Genomic DNA, 24,455 nt, shown 5'->3' with positions numbered 1-24,455 from the left:
GGCAGGTGTCCACCCAGTGAAGGTGGGAATGAGCCTGTGATTTGGGGCTACTCCGACCAATTCCTCTTCATCGACTTGAACCAGTTTTATTTGGTTGTTTTCACTCCCTTGTGGAGAAATCTGGCATGTCAGGCCCGTGACACTTGTACAAATATAAATACTCCAAGAAATACAAAAAGTATTGAGGGGGGGGACAGCCCTTTCCGGCCCCAGTGCTGGTGTCATTTGTATTTTCAGTGTTTCCAGTATTTGTGTTGCTGATGTTGTTTCCATTGTTTAATAACAGTTAAATTAAGTGATCTAAATATGTGTGTATTGTCTTCTAATCTGTAGGCCTCCAGTAGGGAGCGGTCCCATTGGTATCAGAGCCCGGTCGTCTCTCTTTCTCAAGAAGAGACAGAGTTTTGAGATCAGAAGCAAGTACGAATACTTAATTCAATAGACAGCCAGGGCTACCCATTGGAAGTGCCCAATTCAAGGGTCCAATCAAGTGCTTCACGGGATTCCGATGCATTGCATGGAAGGCATAAGCCTCTTAAGAGAATCTATGACAGTGCATAGATGGGACAACCATCACGTGGTAAAGAACCCATGCACGAGGAAGAGCCCAATGCATTGAGGGCTGAGTTGGAGCACATGAAGAGGCTCTTGCAGGCAAAAGAGCAAGAGCTGAAATTCTTGCATGAAGACGCTCATGTACAAAGTGTCATAGAAGCAAGAAAGTTGATGCTATGGTGGACATGACTTTTGAGTCTATGGCTCGAGAAGTGGGTAAGAAGCCAAGGGAGTTGGCACTCTCTTATCTTATCCGCAAGGGTGACCTTAAAGAGGGAGATGATGGACACCTTATGTTCAAGAATCCACCCCATTTGCAGCATGGAGACCCAACCTCTCAAAGGTTGAGATCATACTTGCATAAAGAAGAAGTTTCGGTCACCTCCCGCCATGCATCCACTCCTCAGGGCACAGGAGGAAATAGATTTATGCATGCTCAAGGCCATTTGGATTCTAGGTATGTACATCATGGGAACAGAGGTCGGCATGCAAGCCAAAAGACCTTCCCTATTGAGTTGTCTCGTGGCGAGACAAGGCATCTTTCAGCGAGGTCACATACAGTGGGGCCACAAGAATCAAAGAGCCATGTCACTTTGGCTAGTGGAACACCTATTATTGCCCATGAAGCTCATGTAGAGAGAGCTGCCCCGTTGGATAAGGGGAAGAGAAAAAGAGAAGAACATGTACCATATCCCAAGAAGCTCAAGGAGTTCAAAGCCGGGGACAAGTCCGTGAAATTTGATGCCTTTCATGGAGAGTATGATGCCTCTAAGGTGCTAGCTTTTGTGGTCCAGTTTGATATTGCTTTTAGTGATGAGGATTTCACCGAGAAGTCCAAAATTCGTCATACAAGCATGTTCTTCAAGGGGACAGCTGCCCATTGGTGGATCACTGAAAAGACCACCAAAGACCCCATTTGCAAAAAAAGAGCTTCCGGGATGTCCAGAAGGGTGGTAAAGCTGAAAATACCCCGTCCAAGGATCATGGGCCAAAAAAGATCAAATTTGGCTTGACCCCCGAGCAAAGGGAGCAATATGCAAATGAGGGGAAATGCTTTTCTTGTGACAGCAAAGAGCATATGTTTAGACAATGCCCCGACCGCAAACCAAAGCATGAGGACAAGCAACCCAAGGCAAATGTACATGCAGTTCCCGATGTGCAGGGAAACACAAAGCATGATGGAAAAGAGAGGATGGTATGCAAAGCATGAGGTCAAATCAAGGATCAGCTCGCTCTATTTATGTTTGATGATTGTGCAACAGATAACTTCATCTCTATTCAGATGGCAGTCACCTTGGGTATTGAGGTTGAGGACATGGAACCTCAAATTGAAGCAAAAGCTGCCTTTGTTGGTAAAGAGGTGCAGGTTACCCCACTTGTTGGGAAGTTGCGCATACATATTCAGGGTTACCTTGATCATGAGCATTTCTTGGTTGTCCCACTTAATGGATGCGATGTATTGCTTGGCAAGCCATGGCATCATAGGCTTGAGCCCCGCAAAGAGTACAAGACAAACAGGATTTCCTTTATGCATAGAGGCCGCATGCATATTATTGATGCTGGCAAAGAAGGGGATTCTATTCCACTTGTATCTCACATCCAGAGTAATAAAGCAATGAAAAAGAGTCTTTCTGCGTACTTGGTTTTTGTTCGTGGTAGCATTGAACCAAGTCATCAAAATGTGGATGTTTTGACTCAGGATACGCTGAATTTTCTTCATGCATATAAAGATTGTTTTGCTGATGCATTGCCTGGTGAACTACCTCCTCAAAGGCCCGAGGATCATCGCATAGATCTTGTGCCAGGTAGTTCTCCACCTAACAAACCTGCATATCTTGTGAGTGCCGCACAACAAGAAGAGATCATGAAGCAGGTTAATGAGCTTTTGGAGAAAGGTTTGGTTCAGCCAAGTTCCTCACCTTATTGCTCTCCCGTGCTTCTTGTTCAAAAGAAAGATGGGTCATTCCGCATGTGTGTGGATTATAGAGCTCTAAATAAGCTCACCATCAAGAATAGATTTCCAATCCCGCATTGATGACATTTTGGATAAGCTTGATGGCTCGGCTTGTTTCAGCCGTATTGATTTGAAGAGTGGTTATCACCAGATACAAGTGGTGCCACAAGATGTCCACAAAACTGCATTCAGGACAGCTTTTGGATTGTATGAATTTTTGGTGATGCCTTTTGGTCTCACCAATGCCCCAGCTACATTCAATCGTATGATGGATAAGATATTCCGACCCCATCGAAAATTCACAGGTGTATTCTTTGATGACATCTTGGTTTTCTCCAAGAATGAGCAGGAGCATAGGACTCATTTGGCCATAGTGTTTGAAGAGTTACGGAAGCATAAACTCTTCATTAATGCCAAGAAAAGCGAGTTCTTCGTTTCAGAGATACACTATTTGGGTCACATATGTTGGGTTTTATGCTGTGTATGCACCCACGAGAGTGCTAGTGATCATCAGTAGGTTACTGAGACACTTTTTACTTCAGTTAGTGGAGGTTTTTTCTCCCAGTTTTAGCTTAGTTTCACTTATAATGGTTTATAAGTGATTTGGTCCACCTGGCACACTTTATGGCCGGACCATGTGAACACACCTTTTAGGTCACATCTTTTGTGTGGCTATTGTACTTCATTTTATCACAATCAATACATGAGCAGTCGTGTTCCTCTCTCTGACTCTCACGCCTCCTGTTGAAGCACCTTCCAAACCCTAACCCTAACAGCTCAAACCCTTCATTTGGTATCAGAGCCAAGTTCACATAGCTGTCCGTACAGTTCGCCTGCCATCAGTTCGCTTGTTTTTACTTCAGCTGCAGCCACGTACACAGTCGCCCTCAGCTGCACAAACAGCTGTTCCGTACACTGCTCCGTACAGGGTAGCCTGTCATGCCCGTACAGTTCCACGCCATCAGCTGCAGCCACTTCAGCGCAGACAGCCGTACAGCTGTCCGTACAGGCCCACGCCACCAGCTGCTCGTACAGTCAGACGCCAGCAGCAGAGCAGGTTCGCCCAGCACTTGCAGTTCCGTACAGTACTCTACTCTGGACAGTCTGTTCCATACAGTCGACCAGTACCTGCTCCGTACAGTCACTGTACAGTCGACCGTACCTGCTCCGTATAGCACACCAGTACCTGCAGCAGACCAGCACGTGTCTGTTGATACAGGCGACACTGTTCCGTACAGTTATTCTGTACAGCAAACTGCAGTCGACCTATTTCTGTACTTCTGTTTCGTACAGCCTGCAGTCGATCTATACCTGCACTGTTCGGTACACTTGTTCTGTGCAGCCTACAGCCGAGTGTACCTGCAAAATCACATTTTTGGTAAGCTTTACATGTTTTGAAATTTGGGCATTTTCTCTGTGAAAGTTTTCTGGCAGATACAGGGAGGTTTTCTTGCAAAGAAATCTCTACATGCTTTTGCAAGGTTTTGGGTGCAGTAATTTTGGGAATTTTTTGGGCATTTTGGCACTGTGTGAGCCATTTTTGTTGCTCTACTCAGTCAGTGGTGCATTGTGTTGCACATTCAGAGGATTGAGAGTGCAGGCATATTTGGGTAAGCTGTATTCAGCGAAGTACATTTGCTTTCAGGGTTGTTGCTATTACAACATTGTGCATTGGCATAATGGCAAATCAATAGCAAAGTGATGTGTTCACGTACTTGTCTAAGGAAGACAAGTTGGATGGCATGAATTACTCCTTGTGGAGTTTTATGCTGAGAAATGTGCTCGTGGCAAAAGGTCTTTGGGATTTTGTTAGTGGTGATGAACCACGTCCAGGTCCATTGGCTCCAGAGACTCCTCCCCACGGGGGTGCTCGTGGAAGAGGACAACAGGCACAGGCACCAAGTCAGCCTCTGCCTGTTCAAAGAACAAATGCTCAGAAGACATGGGTTGCCAAAGATGCACAAGCCTTGTCACTTATTGCATTGTCAATACAGAGGTCTATTATACCTCATATTCGTTCAGCTGGCTCTTCACGGAATGCATGGGTGACTTTGGAGCAAATGTATGGTGCTCGTAATGAGGCACAGATCTCATTTTTGAAAAGAGAGCTGAAAAATCAGAAGATGCATGAAGGAGATGATATGTCTAGCCACTTGAACAAGCTGCAGGATTTGAGAGAGCAACTCATCAATGTGGATGAGATTATTCCTGAGACACGGCTTGTATCCACCATCTTAAACTCTTTGCCAAGATCATACTTGGCTTTTCATACCTCTTTCATTCAAAAGAGTAAACCATGATACTTTAATTAACATTCTTAATCACTAATGCTTGTTACTTAGTTGTTGTCCATTTCTTCTTTAGCACAGTGTGGTATGCAAGTCAACTTTGATGATGACAAATGCATGGTCAGAGACAAAGCTAATGCCTTGACCTTGATGCTTACTGGTACATTATGTCATGGACTCTATCAGTTGGATGCATTTCAGCCAGTGGATCAGTCTGCTTATAATGCATTCACTCTTACTCCAGCTATGGTTGATGCGGAGTTATGGCATGCTCGCATGGGGCATCTAAATTTTGGTAGTCTTATGCTTCTGCAGCGACATAACATGTTGACATACCTACCTCTTATGGAGAAGCCTCCAGATCACATATGTGAAGGATGTATTTTGGGAAAAATGCATCGGTTTTCCTTTCCAAGTGATCAGGCTCTACAAGCAACTGCAAAGTTGTAGCTTATGCACAGTGATCTTTGTGGTCCCATGCAGACGAAGTCATTAGGAGGTTGCTTCTATTTTGCTACATTTATGGATGACTTCTCTAGTATATGTTGGGTCTATCTGTTGACACAGAAATCACAGGTATATGATGCATTTTTGGCCTTTGTAGCACTTGCTGAAACAGAGTCAAGATGCAAGGTTAAGACTCTCCGTTCTGACCGAGGGGGGGAATATGTGTCACACATGTTGAATTCCTTTCTTGAGAGTAGAGGTATCAAGCATCAGTATACTACTCCTTACACTCCACAGCAAAATGGGGATGGCCAAATGTATGTTAAAGGCAAAGAAGCTACCACATGTCTTTTGGGTGGAAGCTATTATGTGTGCTTGTCATATTTTGAATCGATGTCCCACAAAGGCAATGGTTTCCATTACTCCTTTTGAGGCTTGGCATGGCCGCAAGCCTTTGGTATCACATTTTTGTACTTTTGGGTGTCTAGCATATGCACACATACCCAAAGAGTTGAGGAGGAAGTTGGATGATAAAGCCACCAAATGTATTTTTGTTGGGTATAGCCGTGAGAGCAAGGGCTACCGATTATATGACCCACTCTCCAAGAAGATATTCACTAGTCGGGATGTGATTTTTGATGAAAAATCAAAAATATCCATGGCTGGTTATGATGCAAATCAGGCTGAAAATGATGTGTTTGAAGGTCTACTACCTATGGAGTTTCATTCCACAATTGGTGATCCAACCCATGAGGGTGCAAGACAGCCAGCAAATCATGAAGGTGGTGCAGAAATTCAACAGGAGATTGAGCCAGAAGTTGAGCCAAATATGGGGCAACAGGCTCCACAAGTCAGACATATACCTAGATGGTATTTGAGGACATTACAGGACAGCCATCTAGAGACAGACACGAACCAATGAGCATGCACACATCATGGATTTAAATATGGTTATGGCAGCCAGTTTACAGGATGATGATGAGCCTGATTCATTTGTGGATGCACGAGACAATGTGCATTGGAACAAAGCCATGCAGGATGAACTTGATTCTATTAAAAAGAATCAAACATGGGATTTGGTTGATCTGCCCAAAGGCAAGAAAGCCATTGGTACTAAATGGGTCTATATGTTGAAAAGACATGCAGATGGATCCATTGACAGGTACAAAGCCCGTCTAGTTGCAAAGGGCTATGCACAGAAAAAGGGCATTGATTATGAGGAGACATTTGCTCCTACATCCCGTATGTTGACACTTAGGAGTGTCATTGCATTGGCTGCACATCGTGGTTGGGTTGTTCATCAGTTGGACATCAAGACTGCTTTCCTACATGGGGACCTCGAGGAGGAAGTTTATGTAAATCAGCCCATAGGTTTTGCAGAACATGGTCATGAAGGGAAAGTATGCAGGCTGAAAAAGGCCTTGTATGGTTTGAAACAAGCTCCACGAGCTTGGTATGCAAAGATAGATGCTTTCCTGCTCACTCAAGGCTTTGTGAACAGTCCATCAGAAGCCACTTTGTATGTAAAGAAAGAAGAGAAAGATCTGCTGGTCATCACTCTTTATGTAGATGATCTTTTGCTCATGGGATCAAATGATGACAAAATTGCAGCTTTTAAAGAGATACTGCAACAGATGTCTGATTTGGGGCTCGTACACTACTATTTGGGCATACAGTTTGTGCAGGATAACAGAGGCATTGGGTTGTTGCAATCTCGGTATGTTGCTAAACTTTTGGAGAAGTTTAAATTTCAGGATTGCAAGACTATTAGCACTCCTATGGAGCCTGGGATGAAACTGTCACTACAGGATGACAGTATTTTATTTGATGCCACTACATATGCTCAGGCTGTTGGGTGCCTTATTTACTTGTGTACTACACAGCCAGATATTCAGTATGCCGTATCTCAGTTGAGCAGATTCATGCACAACCCGCGATTGTCACATTGGCAAGCTGTGAAGCGTGTATTTCGGTATTTGCAGGGTACCTTGTCTCTTGGATTGCTTTATCCTGAGGGGGGTGACATGCAGCTATATGCTTACAGCGATTCAGATTGGGCTGGTGATTTTGATACCATACATTCCACTAGTGGAAATTGTTTCTTTCTTGGCTTTCATGTATTTCTTGGCTAAGCAAGAAACAGACCACAGTGGCCACTTCGTCTTGTGAGGCAGAGTACAGAGCAGCCTACACTACTACCGTTGAGTGTGTGTGGCTGCGTCGTCTTATGACTGATATGGATATTTCAGTGGAGGAGCCTACACCTATCTATACTGATAGTCAGAGTGCCATTGCCGTGGCCAGGAATCCTGTGTTTCATGCTCGCACGAAACACATTGAGATTCACTATCACTTTGTTCGGGAGAGACTCCAGACAGGTGATATCAATCTGACTTACTGCCCTACAGATCAGAATGTGGCAGACATCTTCACCAAGGCATTACCATGTCCGAAATTCGAAGCATTCCGCACTGCTTTGAATTTTGTTTCCTTTTGGTGGATGATGTACAGTGATCACATATTACTCCAGGGGGGTTTGTTGGGTTTTATGCTTTGTATGCACCCAGGGGAGTGCTAGTGATCATCAGTAGGTTACTGGGGCACTTTTTACTTCAGTTAGTGGAGGTTTTTTCCCCAGTTTTAGCTTAGTTTCACTTATAATGGTTTATAAGTGATTTGGTCCACCTGGCACACTTTATGGCCAGACCATGTGAACACACCTTTTAGGTCACATCTTTTATGTGGCTATTGTACTTCATTTTATCACAATCAATACATGAGCAGTCGTGTTCTTCTCTCTGACTCTCACGCCTCCTGTTGAAGTACCTTCCAAACCCTAACCCTAACAGCTCAAACCCTTCAACATTGTATCCAAGGATGGTGTAAGAATGGATCCTGCCAAGATTGAAACCATTCGGAATTGGCCAGAGTTGCAAAATGTACATCAAGTACGTAGTTTTCTGGGGTTATGTTCATATTACAAGTGCTTCATGAGGCATTTTGCTATGATTGCCACCCCTCTACATGATCTCACGAAGAAGAAAGCCACTTTTAAATGGACCCCAAAGGAGCAGGATGCTTCTTCCAACTCAAGAATGCTATCATATGTGGACCCGTATTGATCGTTCCTGACTTGCAAAGGTCATTCATAGTGGAATGTGATACTTGTGGCGATTGTATAGGGGCTGTCCTACATCAAGAAGGTCATGCAGTTGCAAACGAGAGCCGTCGATTGCAAGATGCCGAGCTTGATATGGATATCTATGAGAATGAGCTCTTGGCTGTAATTCATGCCTTAAAGATATGGAAACATTATCTTCTTGGGGTTGAATTTGTAGTCAAGACAGATCATCAAAGCTTGAGATACTTTCTATCTCAAACAAAGCTTTCGGAGAAGCAGATGAGAATGGTAAACTTTCTTTCCATGTTTCATTTTCAAATTGTACATACTCCGGGAAAGAAAAATGTGGTGGCAGACGCATTATCCAGGAGGCCTTATGTGGCTGCAGTTTCAGTGGCCTCTCATGGAGACTTATCTGCCATGCGAGATTTGTATCATTTGGATGCTGATTTTTGCCATATATGGACTGATTTGATGGCTAGTCACTCACACGCCTCTTATGTGATCAAAGAGGGTTATCTTATGAAGGATAACTGCTTATGTGTGGTGAAGGATATGCGTCCAAAGGTTATGGAGAAATGTCACGCTCCACCTTATGTTGGTCATAGAGGTATCATGCCTACTACACGCATGATTGAGAGAGATTTCTTTTGGCCAAGTATGCGTAAAGACATTGAGGCATATGTACGTGCATGTCTTACTTGCCAAAAGGTGAAATTTGATAAGCGAAAGCCTCCAGGTTTGCTTCAACCATTGCCTATTCCCTCGCAGCCATGGGAAAGTATTACTATAGACTTTATTATGGACTTGCCTAGATCCCAGCATGGGAATGATGCTATTTGGACCATTATGGACTCGCCTAGATCCCAACATGGGAATGATGCTATTTGGACCATTGTGGACAGGTTTGGCAAGCAAGCTCACTTCTTGCCCGTCAAGAAAACCATTAAAGTTGATCATATGGTGAAGCTTTTTCTTGCTAACATCTTCAAGCATCATGGTATGCCGAAGTCCATTGTTGGGGATAGAGATCCCAAAACTACGAGCCTCTTTTGGAGGGCTTTATTTGATAACATGGGCACTAAACTTGAGTTTTCATCAGCTTATCATCCCCAAACGGATGGCCAAAGTGAAGCTGCAAATTCAATTGTGTTGGATTTGAAGTGTTATGTGGCAGATCAAAAGACAACATGGGAGAAGTATCTTCCACTTGTAGAGTTTGCCTACAACAACACAGTTCATGCCTCCACGGGAAAGGCCTTGTTTGAGATTATTTATGGCAGAGTGGTCTTGCCACCCATCCTTCGTACAAAGGATGAGATTTTTGCAGCTGATGAGTATGTGTGTGACTTGGATGTAGCCTTTGCTCAAGTGCGGACAGCCATTGCAAGGTCACAAGATAAGCATAAAAGGGCTGTTGACAAGTATAGAAGAGACATGCAAGTCAAGGAAGGTGATTGGGCATTGCTGAAATTTGAGAAAGCTAGGCTTCGGAAGAGGCTATTGGAAGGTTGGCGATTTCGAGCTTGTGATCTATGGCTAGAAGGTGCCTTGGATTATCCCATAAGTGGAAGCATGGGAAGTTGAAGAGCCATATATAGGCTAGAGTGGCACCTTGTCATAGTCATCTCCTCCGGCCGGTGTTTTGGGAGGCAGCTCACCAAGAGATGGGAGCCCGGTGGAGGGATGCTGTTGTGCCCGTTGGGGGTGTTCATGGAGCTCGATGGTGATGCGTCTCCTACGTGCGTTAGTCTTCCGCTGCACATTCTGACAAGGGGCCAGGACGAGAGGGATCATATCCAAAGCTTTCTACTCGATATTATGGACCCTTCCAAGTGATTGACAAGATCAATGAAATGTCCTTCAAGCTTTCTTTACCTAGCCATTGGAAGATTCACAATGCTTTTCATGTGAGTCTTTTGCGGAAGTATGTGGGGCCAGATCCAGAGGAGCCTGTCACAGAAGATTCGCCAGAAGTTGATGAGCTTGAGGAGATCCTTAAGCCAGAGCAGATTGTATTTCACAAGGAGAGAGAGTTACCACAAGGGAAGCTTTCCAGGAGATATCTTGTGAAATTTAAAAATTATTTACTAATTGATGCAAAGTAGGTAGATGAGGAATATTTTGCTGACTACCCTCAGCTTCTATAGGCATATCTTGAGGCTTTTCAGTTGAGGTCAACTGTTTAGAAGCCCGGGGGGATGTCTCCATTTGGTCCATCTCCATTTCTGGAGCCACTTCTATGGGACTGTCACTCCATAGAGCGGCCAAATTTGTGCCATGTTCACATGGGGGCAGGCCAGTGTCCCATGTGAAAGGGCCAGTTTTATGGTGTCACATGGACGGGAGCCAGATCAGTGCCACCCGTGTGCAACCAGTGCTGCGTCACATGGACGGGAACCATTTTCGTGTCACCCGTGTGATTTGCTTCGTGCTATATGGACGGGAGCCTGTTGGTGCCACCCGTGTATGGCCAAGATGGTGTCTTACCTATAAGACTGTCACTCCATAGGAAGACCAGGACATGTTTATTTATATTTGTCGCACCAGTTTTGTGCCCGACAGGAACCTCTTGTACAAGTTTCATGAAAGGGAGATTTCGTCCATTATTTGTGCACATGCATTTATGCCTGCATGCATAAATTTGTTTTTGCATGACTTGTTTGCGTGTCTGCCTGCCGTGCCAGTACACTGGACAGGGACGCCCCCAGTGTACCGTGGAATGCTGTTTGCTGACTTGGTGGTGTGGCGTGTGAACAGGTGGTAAGTATTTTCATTTTGCCTTTTTTAAAAGGTAAAATCCATAAACTAGAGTAAACCTTAATTTTTATAAGGCAATGTGTTCACACACATTTAAAACAAGGACTGGACATTTTTCTAGTGTGGGTGTCCATAAGCGTTAATTATGTATTAAGGTTTTATAACCTTTAAAAATAAAGGCTTTTGCATGGACTCTTTTTGGAAATTCCCCATGTGTGAGATTGGTGGATTTTCTCTCTGCATCGCCTCCTTACGGCTATTGTACCCACCTCCTTGCTACTAGCTGTACCCACCTATTGAGCTGCTGTACCTGTACGTGCTGTACCCGCCTTACAGCCCTGCACTACCCGCCTTACAGCCCTAATGCACCCGCTTGTAGTACTTGATGTGGTTGCTGCCCACGCCTGTACCTACTTGTGTACCTCCTGTACCGGCTGGCTGCCCATGTGTACCTGCTGGCTGCCCACGTGTACCTAACCAGTACTTGCTGTACCTGCTGGTTGCCCACGTGTACATGCTGGCTGCCCATATGTACCCGTTGTACCTGACTGTACCTGCCTACTGAATTCATTGTACCAGTTGTACAAACAATACCTGTTGTACTTACACACGTGAAGTTCTTGATGTGCTAGATTGTACCTGCTACAAATTGTACCGGTTGTATCTGGATTGTACTCACCGTACCAAGTGCTCTCATATTTTTCTCATTTGTATAAATCCGAAATTTGCAAATTTAAATTCAGAGAATGCTTTAAGTTGTGTAGTGCAGGAGCAAAGCATGTATATGCTGACCATGCTCAGGAATGTTCTTCCTCGTGTGGTCAGTATATTTCCCTATGTGGTGTTGTTAAACGCGCTCTCAGAGCTTCTTCTGAGAGCCAGTGAAGGTTAGACTCCCCAGGGAATTTGGGAGCAAAGCTCATTGGGGAGAACCAGGCTACATTCCCTCCGCAGTGTACCCTTGGCCTGCGTTAGTACGAGTGCGCCTCTTGGCATACGGTCCCGGAAGACCAATGAAAGGCAAGTGTCCACCCAGTGAAGGTGGGAATGAGCCTGTGATTTGGGGCTACTCCGACCAACCCTCTTCATCGACTTGAACCAGTTTTATTTGGTTGTTTTCACTCCCTTGTGGAGAAATTTGGCCTGTCAGGCCCGTGACACTTGTACAAATATAAATACTCCAAGAAATACAAAAAGTATTGAGGGCGGGGGGGGGGGGGGAAGGGGGGGGGGGCTTTCCGGCCCTAGTGCTGGTGTCATTTGTATTTCCAGTATTTGTGTTGCTGATGTTGTTTCCATTGTTTAATAATAGGTAAATTAAGTGTTCTAAATATGTGTATATTGTCTTCCGATCTGTAGGCCTCCTGTAGGGAGCGGTCCCATCTAGAGGCATATCTATTACAAACTTGAGTAGACAATAAAAGCACTATCAAGAGCTATTCTTCAGCCAAAATGAATGAGTCAAGTTCTTGTCACTGAAACCTCAAATGATAATTGCCCAAGTGTTCCTTTTTTACTTTCCAATGAGAAGCCAATCACTGGCCCCATTTGCAGAAAGCATAGCAAACACCCCTACCACATCCACTAGAACATTGAGGTTGCTTAAACCTAACAACAGCCACTAGCACTACCACTCACATCAACTTTACTTCTACTCCACCTGCTGTTTAATTCAAGCAAGTAAGTAGCAAAGTATACTAAAGCACTACCACTATTCTCCAGATACATCCAATAGGGCGGAAAAAAAATAAGCTATCATCCTTATGGCACAAAATTGTAGTAGATCACACACTCTGCTCCCCCAAAAAAACACGCCAAGACAAACATGCAAGCATGTGCACACGCACAATTACACACGTACAAGATCTATTACCTAATTGATGAAGTGTATTTGTCGTGCTATATTTCTCTTAAATTCCATGGTCCAACAGAAAATTTTGCATGCATCCCCTTTGTACTCTCCACCTCTGTCTTATCCCAATATCTTGATCTCCTATTTTCTCTCCTTTTCAACAAGAGCTTTCAACTCCTTGAATTTGCAAGAAGTTTATCGCTTCTTTTTCAAAAACAATACATGATCTATACAGGAAAACCAAGCCTGCAATGACTTAATCGGAAAAAGGTAAGAGATGAATCCTATACCAGCTTCAAAGATTGTGATGTTCGAAAATAGGTCCCAGATCTTGTTATTGTGTTGTGCTTGTATGTAAGGTCCACTTTCACGTCTACCAATTCACAAGGTTGAGGGCCGACTAAAACATACCTTGTCAAGAGAGCTCTGCAGCATAGTGATTAAAAACAAAGCATATTAGTGCTCGAAAATACACAAATCTTGTAAAAGATGAAATTAAGAGGAATTTCTGCTCAAAGAAGGAAGGAAAGGTCCTCACCTATGGCGAGCTTCTTTCCTAAGCCGCCGATTGCTGGGAGGCGGGCAGACAAGTGCGACTGTTGAACACTTGACAGGTGTTGAGGGCTGTGATAACCTTGCAAAAACTGAGGAATCCATATTAGTGGGGTCTAAAATATGAATTCAAACAAATGCACTGAAAGGAGCTAGCCATTGAATTCAAACAAATGCAGTTGGAAGGCTTGCACAAGTGCTCCCTTTACCTGCACCACTCAGGAATACAAATATAAGCTGAGCGATTAGCGCATTCAGATTCGCAACCACCAAAGTGTAGGGAGACAGCGGAGCTAACTCCGGTTGCAAGCCTGTTGAGAGTGAAACACTGAACATAAACACCTGGAAAACTGTGTGCAAAGACAACTGAAGCCCTGGAATCCCCCCTTCACCATCCAAACCAGAGGTTTTGAAAAACTCTCGAGCTGTCTCATCCAAAGCTAGCCCGTCAAATGCCGGAAGATACAAGATGGTAAAGATGACACTAAGAAGAATCGGCGCAGCAAACATGCCCAACACAAACTCGAACAAAGACCTCTTGAGCATGAAGATATAGAAATCGTATATAACTGAGAGAATGCCCTGATCCTCCTGCAAAATTGTGAAATTGTTGAGACCCTGATGTCCTTTGAATTCAGGGACATCTGATGACCTATATGCTTCAAATTCATCATCACTTTCATCAGTATCTTCATCCATTGACAAAAAACTTGCAATTTGAGAGGCTGTCGAAGAGAGAGGGTCCACAACATGGCTTGTAACCTGCTCAACAATTTGCTCAGCCGTCTGAGATACTTGCTCCGCAACCTGGCCAACCTGTTCTACTACAGGATCAGGTAATACCTCAGTCACTTGATCCACGACCTTCAGCACTACTTGTTCTGCAACTTGAGAAACTTGTGCTGGTAGCTTTTCCACCTGATCCACCACATTCACTACTTGCTCTTTTATGGAGCCAGGAATGGATTCAGCCACTTGTTCTACTACCTGACCAACTTGCTCCACAATTGGGTGTGTCATAGCATCAGCTTGTACAGCTACTTCTGCAACTTGATTTCCAGTTTCATTTGCAAGGCTTGCATCATCAATGGAGACAAGGCATGCTTCACTGGAGCCAAAATGCCCTGGACTTAACAAGTCCGAGTCCCCCAAGCTACCATCTGAAGCTGGTTTAGTGACACTCATACCTTCAAAATCTGTCCCATTTTTCTCTTCATTTCCAGAGCATTGTCTACCTTCTACTTCACCTGATTCTACATTCTGCAAGGATCCCAAACTGTCTGCTGGTCTTTCAGCACTTCCAACTTCCCTCACCTTTTTGATATCTTTGCATCTATCAATTTGCAAAAACATAGGTTTCTGGTGATTAATACTAGAAGGCTGGTCTCTTTCAAGTACAATCGTGGAATCTGCAGATCTTGAATGTTCAGCCGTGTTGGAAGAAACCCAATCCTCCCTAGATTCACAAGTTTCTTTGCTTGATGGAGATGCAAACCCATCAGCTTGTATCACACTTTCTGGAAAAACAGATCTGTAATCTTCCAATAGAGAGGTGTCCATGGTTTCACAAGTTACGATAGCCCCATTTCCACTCTTACATTTGGCTTCCATCAGGTCCTCCTCATTCCTTGGCATTCCATTATCTACTGTCTGGACAAAATTCCCCTTAGGAATGCTGCTATCTTCTGCTACCCTGCCGGCACTATTGTTGTCCGCTTGTGCAAATTCTCTATTACTTTCTCCTGGAAACTGTTTCTGCCTGACCACTTCACTCTTTAAAGTTTCCAATTCTTGATAGTATGGATCGTTTGACCAGAAGTCACCATGAATGCTGTCATACATATGAATATCTGAGAGCAAGCCTCTGGTGCTATTTTTCTTAACAGTAACATCAGAATCCTTATCACAAGGCAAGTCATCACCAAACATATGGCTGTCAGAATCGTCTAGAAAAGGTTCATCAACCATCTCCTCTCCCTGCCACAAGCAAAAACATCAAATTGATGTGCCAACACATCTTCCCCCGCCGCACAATGAGAGAACTATTACCCTTCATTCAACCCAAAAAAAAAAAGTACTCTATATTGCCAACTCTGAGAAGCACAAAACTTGAATAATAAAACATCTGTATGCATATGTGTGTGCATGCATGAAGTCTTCTATGGGGCTATAGTTTCACCTCTAGGAAAGTTTACTCACAAAACTCAAACCATCAGCATTATCATCCACAGCAGATATGACCATCAGCTTAGGGTGACATGGTGTAAGAGTAGGTGCAGAGACTACACAAAAAGACATGATCACCGATCATGTGCATAAAGACTCTATCACTTTCTTGCCAATACCAGGCTTGAGTATGGACACTCAGCTGACCCTTCCGCACTCACCATGCATGAGACCTTGTTTTATCATAGCACCAGGGGCCAAGTCCTCAAAGCCTTACGCATTGCTCAAAGCTAGCCAATGGGTGCAAGTTTCAGCCCAGAGCAGCACAAGAAAGCTCGAGATATTGGCTGAGCATCATGGGTGAGTCCAGCAATCCCTAAGCACTGCATAAGCCCAGGCAGTATGTAGAAGCTTAAGCTCAGTTTCTCTGCATTTCAAAAGCAAGAGAATGTATTTTTCAGAGCAAAATAAAAAATTTGGCATTGAAAGTTGAGACATCAAGCTTTGCCTTAACCTTCATCTGCAGGCATTCTAGATCCCCATCCTCATCGCCATCACCATTGGCATTGACAAGACCATCCCCGTCCCACAAACCATCACCATCAGAAATAAGGAGACGTATTTACCATGGCCTGTTTTCCTTTCAAAAATCTACGCATCAATCGGTTTGACAACTAAAATTTTCAGAATATCCTATGAGCAAAAATTTCAAAAATACACTGAAAGGACGATCAACAACATGACCAACTGAACCAAAACAGAGAGAAAGTGATTGAGCGAGAGGTCTGACAGAAGAAGGCGCGCATGAAGGCTCTCATGCACATTGTCTTGCCGTACCGTGTCTCGTCTCCTACGGCTCTTTCGAGCATTACTGCCATGGACTGCGCCTGAGAATCGGCCAACGGAGGCCCTAGTCTGGACATTGGGTGCAGGCTGCTGCTGAGCTGATTCAAGGCTTCTGCGTGTGTGGTCTGGGAAGGCCCTTGGCAGAGGCATTCTTGTCTGTGACGAGAGAGAAGAAGATGAACATGCGGATGCGGAGTAGATCACGGCATTCACTGCACTCAGCGATGGCGAGAAACCCACCATCGCTACCACAGTAGGGCAACGCTACTGCGGAGAAATCGATTGCCACGATGAATTTGAGAGGGAGAGAGAGAGAGAGAGAGAGAGAGAGAGAGAGAATTTGCACGCGGCAGCCAACTTAGGAGAGAGAATATATATTTATTTAATAGCCTAATGTTCATTGATTATTATTCCAAGCTAGATGGAGACCCCTTGTCCAGAACACGTGTCCTTGCTGGAGCCGACGGTCGGGGCACCCCCCCCCCCCCCCCCCCCCAAAGCGCAGCCAAGGAGGTAACAACTTGACTCTTCATGTTCTACGTTTCCCTATGATCAAAACGTTTTCCAACCTTCCTTACCTTTTCACGTGCTCTTACAATCTCTTACATCTTGAATGTCCACCTAAATCTTAGGAGGCATGTAAACCCCCTTAGAGGGTGGTCATATGGAATGTCCACCTAAATCTTAGGAGGCATGTAAACCACCTTAGAGGGTGGTCACTGGTCACTACCACCATTTTTGGACTAAATATACTAAGCATAGCTTCTTCCTAATCATCTCTCTCTCTCTCTCTCTCTCTCTCTCTCTCTCTCTCTCTCTCAGCATGATTAATATGAAGTTGTATACATTGTAGCCAATAACATTTCATATCAGCTATGTACTTATCAACCTTAAAGTGTTTAATACTATCGAAATCTGATTGATATTAAGTTGTATAAATTGTGTGCATACATTTTTTGTGCATGTGTGTGTGGTATGTGTGTATGCACACAACGTGCACCCACACGTGCGTGTGTGTGTGCATGTGTGTTGGTTCTTTAATGATTAGTATGAATCCAACTACTCTACTTTTTTGTTTTCAATTTTAAACAGCTCCGCATTCCCTCACCTAGTGCTATTGTTGATATTAAGGATCATTATGTGTTACACTTTGTAGTTTTCAACTTTATGCAACCCCACCTTCCCTCCTTAACAAACAAACAAAAATTCTTACACACATGCATGTGTATCTACAAATGACGTGTGCATGTGTCTATGTGTGTGCACGTGCATGCACATGTATCTCAATGAATGAGGGGGCGAGGGGGGAGGGGGGAGCGGGGCAGGGAGTCTAGGCATTGTTCATATGGATAAGGAAGAGGAAGAGCTCACATGCCATACTTTCTTATGTCAGCCAAGAAGGTAATATATCACTTTTAGGTCCCTATCTCTTTTCAATTTTTAGATTACAAAAGATTTTCTACCTCGTGACATGATCTCCTCTTCAAAGGAACATAATGCGTGCCTAAACCAAATGCACTCCCACACATTTCAATTTTTCATCATCATTATGCAATGTTTCCTCATCACATTTCTATCATGCATCTCTAGTCTCTTTCCAAAATTTCATGTCTTTGCACTTTTCTTATTACATCCCTACTTCAATCCCTTTTCACAAAGTTATGTCTTTACACTCAGCTGTGAAATTACACTATTGCATATCAAATGGGAAATTGCAAATGTGCCTCCTAAAAGGTTCCTTATAAAATGCCCCAAAAACTGTCATTTGTATTTAAAAATCATTTAAAAATACAAAATGTTAAAATTAGAATATGCTCATTTTTAAGGATTTCAATTCAAAGTAATTTATGATTTGTCCTTTTTGGCATAGATAAATATCATTGAATCTAAATAAGTAATAAAGTAATTCTTATTTTTTTTAATAGATTCTAAATATTAATGTTAAACAAAAAGTGATCAAGAAACACATTTACAATAAATAAATCTTTAAATTTTATATTGTATTCTATTTCAAACCTAATTGGTAATACAATTATAAGATAAGATAAAATCATTGAAAAAAGGTTTAAAATTTTTATTTTTTTTCAAAGTAGTACATAAAAAACAAATCATTGCTTTTACATTCTCTACACTTGTCCAATTTGAATTTGATTGCACATGTGATCTCTCTCTCTCTCTCTCTCTCTCTCTCTCTCTCTCTCTCTCTCTCTCTCTCTCTCTCTCTCTCAAGTACCGAGTCACTGTTGGGAGTGAAAATACCATGAGAGTATCTACTCCTACTTATACACACACTCTTTTCCTATCTAAATATAGGTGTTGATTCCACCCACCCTAGGAGTTTGTGGTCTAGGAGACTTCTTATGCTATGGTGCTATTCTCACCTACTCTCGTGCCAATTTAGTAATAATAAGTTTAAAAATGGAGCTTATACACATTCAAACATAATTTCTCTTGTAAGTCCATAAAAGCATATCACCAATAAAGCATACGGTCAATCATTAACAAGAAGGAAACAAGCCCATGGAAGCATATCACCAATTAAGCATATTGTCAATCATTAGCAAGAGGGAAACAAGAAAACATTATATTGTTTTGAGATGATGCATGAGTGGAAAAAATGACTTATATATAAATGGATAAGATAAGTTATAAAGGTTTGAGACTAGTCCTAGGCCCAAATTCATGTATACCACCTTAATCTAACTCTCTACACCTTTATTTCTTAGTACAAATCAAACAAGCCTAAGTGCATTATCAAGCATACCATAGTGTCTTGAAATAAACCCTTAAATAGACCTAAGTGCGTTATCGGGAATACCATAGTATAGTCATGGGTTTATAGTGCTACTTATTATCCCATTAATTAAATAAGATCAGCTTTTTGTTAATACAGAGTTTGGTTTCACTCATTTGTCATTGGAAACCCATATTTGGTCGATGTAGACACACTCCTTAATTATGTTGAATCTATAGTGTGAAAACTTCTCACCCTCGGTGTGATGGTGCAATACACAATAAAATTTTCTCAAGCTTAGCCTATGCCTTATTCATTAGCCCAATACATTGTTGGTGATCATCTCCTTGCCCAAACTTACTATTTTTAAAATTTATATTTTTAGTAAGTTAAGTTTGCCCAAAACAATGAAAATGAGCATTGCAATGTAGCCTTTCATAGACATAACCTTTAGCCAAGAGTTACATAATCCCCAAAATGAAGTACAAACTCTATATTTGTGTTGATTGTGTTAAAAGGTATGCATAGCAATAGATGACAAGGATTTATATGAAGTCTACTGGTATGGGTTTGATGTTGTGGAAGGGCGATTTGTGCCACAAGACTATGATAAGTGACATCCATGTGTGATGTTTCTTGGACTCTCATTATAGAGTGAGTAGTAATGAGATTTATGGTTTGTGTGTTCTCTTTTATCCATTGTTGATTAAGTTTAGTTCTTGCTAGTTATTCCTAACCAAATTTCACTTTGAAGGTAATTTGTTGTGAGCCACCTTAGCACCTAGAATTTTAAGTTGGTATCACCCCCTAGGGATGTTCCTTAGGAAGTTCTTGATGTGCTTGATTTAGGGATGCTAATTTCTAGTGATTAGTGTTAATTAGTGTGTAGATATTATTAGTGCACCCTCTATATTAGGGTCTAACCTTGGGACTCAATTGCATTATGATTCTCTCTCCTTGTTTTGCTGAATCAAAGAGTTATCATCGTCTTTCTTGTGAGGGCACAAGCTTCTAGAAGTTTCATTGGTGCAATCTCCCAAATTCACAATAAGAAAGAGATGGGTAGCAGATTTAGATAATTTGTAGGCCACTATTTTACAGCTTAGTACCCATCGTTAATTAGTGTTAATTAGTGTGTAGATATTATTAGTGCACCCTCTATATTAGGGTCTAACCTTGGGACTCAATTGCATTATGATTCTCTCTCCTTGTTTTGCTGAATCAAAGAGTTATCATCGTCTTTCTTGTGAGGGCACAAGCTTCTAGAAGTTTCATTGGTGCAATCTCCCAAATTCACAATAAGAAAGAGATGGGTAGCAGATTTAGATAATTTGTAGGCGACTATTTTACAGCTTAGTACCCATCGTTAAGCAAGAGCTAAACCTCAATAACTTAGGCTTCAAAATCTCAAGGCTAGTGGCATCAAGAGTTCGAAATCAGCAACACTCTAAGTTAGCAACTCCTCGTCCAAGCAGCAAACCTCCTCTTAGGTGATTCCAACAATGTACCAATCTAAGCTTGTGACGGGAAAAAAAACACAAAGCCATAGCTACAGAGAAACATATGTAGCTTACAATCGAGGAGCTTTCCACTCTTTACACATCTATGATAGAGAAAGAAAGCGAGAAAGGGTAGGAAACGTAAGAATTATGTCAACAATAACCCTACATTGCAAAGCATTATTGGGTTATATTTCGGCTCGTCTTTGGTCTCTCCTAGAAACACATTAGTAAGAGAAATACGCTACAACCATCATGGGGAGATTTTTGTTGGTGGGCTAAGCTTGTTACCCTTGAGGTCTCCAATCTTCACACCACCATTTTCCTCTTGCAAGCATTGTCAAACACCACCATGTTGCACCACTATAGGTCCTCGTCCCTCCTTGCACCTCACACAACTCATATAAGCTAACTAGTATGAACCAAAGAAGAAGATTATAGAGAGGTTAGCAAAAAAGCAATATTCTATTGTACAATGGGAGAGTATGTTGTATTATGAGAGAAATTGACTTATATACAAGGCCATAAGTGTTTACACACAAATTGTAGATATCGAAGGCTCATAAATGGCCTATTTCTTATACAATGCTTAATCTCACAATACATTTCTGAAGTACGTTCATAAGTTATCCATTCTCGCTTGCTACCGCATGCTCTTGGAGTGTGAATCGCCATAAGTATTTAGTTGGACCATTATGGGCACCCATCCATGCTGTAGATTTGGACATCGTTGCTTTATAGCTTGATTGTACATCCTTTTGGTGTGTCCGTCATTGTTCTTTGATGTAGAATATTAGTGGCCAATCCTAAAATGGGTTAACATTCCTCGCTTTCTAATGTCTATTGCATCTCGAGTATAAGGCTTTGTTATGGGAAGAATTAAGAAGCTTGTTGATGTTGCCTTGATACTGAATGAATGCTCTCAACGGTCATTTTTCCTCTAGAAAGGAACACGAGGAAGGTTAGTTATCAAATGTTATGGCCCATTTTGGTCTCTCTTATAAATGCATTTACAAGAGAAATACCCGAAGAAGTTAGAATCATTGTGTGGGGATCTTTGGTGGCCAATCTCATAACCCTTGAAGTCTCCAAGCTCCACTCTCCTCCATGGTTGTTTTTGTTGCTCCTTCTCACAAGCATTATCACACTGCCACTAACATGCCCTTGTCCTTCCTCTCAACTCATACAAGCTCGTTAGCATGTATTAGAAAAGAAGATTAGAGAGAGGTCAGCACAAGCACAATACTATATTGCATAATGGGAGAGTGTATTGCATTGTGAGATAAAAGTGAATTATATACAAGGTCGTAAGTGTTTACACACAACCAATGGTTGATCGAGAATCCAAGGCTTATAAGTGGCCTATTTCTTATACAATGCTTAATCTCATAATACATGTATAAAGTACATTCACAAGGAATCCATTCTAGCTTGCTACCAATTTCAAAAAAGGCATGACAAGATTGCTTCAGTTGTCTTGTATGTACATGACTTAAACATCACATGTGACAATAAAGAACTAAAGCAACATACCATTAGTAAACATCAGGAAGTATAGGAAGCTAGTGGAGAGTTTAAATTTTATGACTAACAGTAGAGTTGATATCAGCTTCATAGTCTGTGTTTTGAGCATGTTTTCCAAAACAAGCAATGAAAGAGTCATTAGAAGCAAGGAATGTGAGTAATCAGAGGTACTCTTAAGTACATCATCACTTATAGTGCAAGTGACCCTCTTATGGGTTACTGTGATTCAGATTGGGCTGGAGATTATGATTCCATGAAATTAGTTTCTAGATATTGTTTTTTGTTTGGTTTCGATGCTTTCTCTTGGACCAAAAAGAAGCAGCCTATAGTGGCACTTCTTCTACAAAAGTTGAGTACAAGGTAGTTTGTTTTACTACTAATGAATGCTGCTTGTGAAGTGGTATGACTGAGGAGGATTTTAGTGGACATGAGAGTTCAGATAAGTGGGATTATAGCCTTGCAATGCAGCACCGGAGTTTAAATTAGTGGGACTATAGTCTTGCAATGTGACACCCATAGTTGTATGGCTATTACCAAGAACCCTGTGTTTCATGCTCGAACAAAGCACATTAAGATTCAAAATCATTATGTGCGAGAGTTGATTGAGGATGAGATATAGTGGAGATGGAGTACTATTCAAAAAATCAGAACTACGCCGACATCTTCACCAATGTTGTTGGGAAGGACCAGCTCTTCGCATCGTCATTAACTTGGCATTGCAAATTGAGGAGGGTGTTAGTATACACTCAATGCCCACCTCTCAGCACGTATCTCATATCAATGTTTGGTGCACATTTATAAAGGCCCATATTATGAGGAGAAGCCATTAGTGCACATGTCTTGGTGGGAACCCAGCTTAGATGTCAAAGGGGTCGTTATTATGACTATTGATGGTTAGGAGATGGTCAGGGGTTTGAGCATTAGTGGGCTAGCCACGTTGAGGGTGGTCATCATGTTTATGCCACGTAACTACCCACGTTCTATACACACCTACCACACCACTTGTAGCACTATATATGGATATAGTTATCATAAGCTAAGGTATACAATGCTTGTGAGTACCCACACCCTCTACACTCAATAGATCCTCCATCTTGAGTCTTTCTAGATTGCTATCTAAGCTCTAATTGAGAGTGCACAGGTGGACAGCACCATCATATTATACATATCTTATAATTTTAAATTCTCTCCATTCTCTATCTATTGTCTATTGTACTTTGTTTTACTATCTATCTTTCCACTGTTATGCTATATTCTTATTAACAACCTTGTGTGTGTGCGAGGTCAAGAGCTCTAGCTCTCTTGACCTTGTGTGTGTGTGTGTGTGTGTGTGAGGTCAAGAGCTAGAGCTGAAAGAGGATGACATCTTCATTTAGATGACTCTATTAGCCGAAGGACATTGGCTCAAGGGCAAAACATATAGTCAAGAAACTACATCACGACCTTGTATGCATGTGCAAGGTTGAGCTAGAGTAGAAACAGGATGGCATCTTGATTCGGATAGCAAGAGGACATTGGTTTAGGGGTGAAATGCATCTTTGTTAAAGTGTTAAGCAATGTCCCTCATCCTCCCCTCATCATATTCCAGTTATGCCAACCCAGAATCTCAATAGAATGTTGGATAAAAGTGAAACATCTCTCCATTTGTTTTTCCATTACTTTCATAGAATTGAGCAGTTATTTAGCTTTCTTTGTTAGTAAATCTACACTATCATTTGCATTGGCTTTGTAATACTTCACCTCCTCCTGATGATCTGTTTCTTTTAGACACATGAATTCTTTATATCATCAAGCTTCTATGTTTTGGTAGCATGCAGCTCTATACTAGATTGAGCTTTCTATGTGAGAAGTTAAATCTTTTCAGCATCATTGTTTTGCTTTTCAATCATTTTTGCTTAACTCATTTCTAACTACTAGGATTTGACATTTTAAGAGCTAGGTTTACATCAATAAGATCTTTTACTCTATTTGAGTAAACAATGGCCTCTATTTTATGGCTTGCACCACCCTTTATAAGATTTCTCAAACATCAAGTCATGCTTTCCTTAACTTATCATGCTTTCCTTAACTTATCATGGGGACCTACCGATTTTTGAGCTTGTATTTCTTGGCATATATAGCGGGTCTATCCTGAGTACCCTTGGTGATCTTTTGTAG

General features: G+C 42.1%; 1 protein-coding gene across 5 annotated transcripts in view; it reads right to left on the bottom strand.

The window, feature by feature from the left end:
- LOC147639339 (uncharacterized) overlaps positions 1-16,931 on the bottom strand; it is a 59,225-nt gene extending 42,294 nt beyond the window's left edge. For 2 of the 5 annotated variants that reach the window (XM_086790157.1, XM_086790164.1), the window contains exons 1-4: positions 16,533-16,896; positions 13,739-15,506; positions 13,516-13,621; positions 13,268-13,403 (exon numbers count right to left, since the gene is read on the bottom strand). In XM_086790157.1, coding sequence (XP_086646283.1) covers positions 13,268-13,403; positions 13,516-13,621; positions 13,739-15,506; positions 16,533-16,784 — 2,262 coding nt within the window. In that variant the 5' untranslated portion in view covers positions 16,785-16,896. Of the gene's footprint in view, positions 1-13,267; positions 13,404-13,515; positions 13,622-13,738; positions 15,507-15,916; positions 16,123-16,209; positions 16,328-16,532 lie in introns of those variants that run through there. The other 3 variants (XM_086790176.1, XM_086790168.1, XM_086790161.1) reach the window with 3 other exon arrangements.
- Positions 16,932-24,455: the final 7,524 nt, after the last annotated feature.

This window comes from Cibotium barometz, chromosome 4 (assembly GCF_041138505.1).
Source record: "Cibotium barometz isolate CiBa-2024 chromosome 4, ASM4113850v1, whole genome shotgun sequence".
Lineage (NCBI taxonomy): Eukaryota > Viridiplantae > Streptophyta > Polypodiopsida > Cyatheales > Cibotiaceae > Cibotium > Cibotium barometz.
The sequence above is the reverse complement of the archived record's forward strand: the minus strand, read 5'-3'. Positions and strand labels throughout refer to the sequence as shown.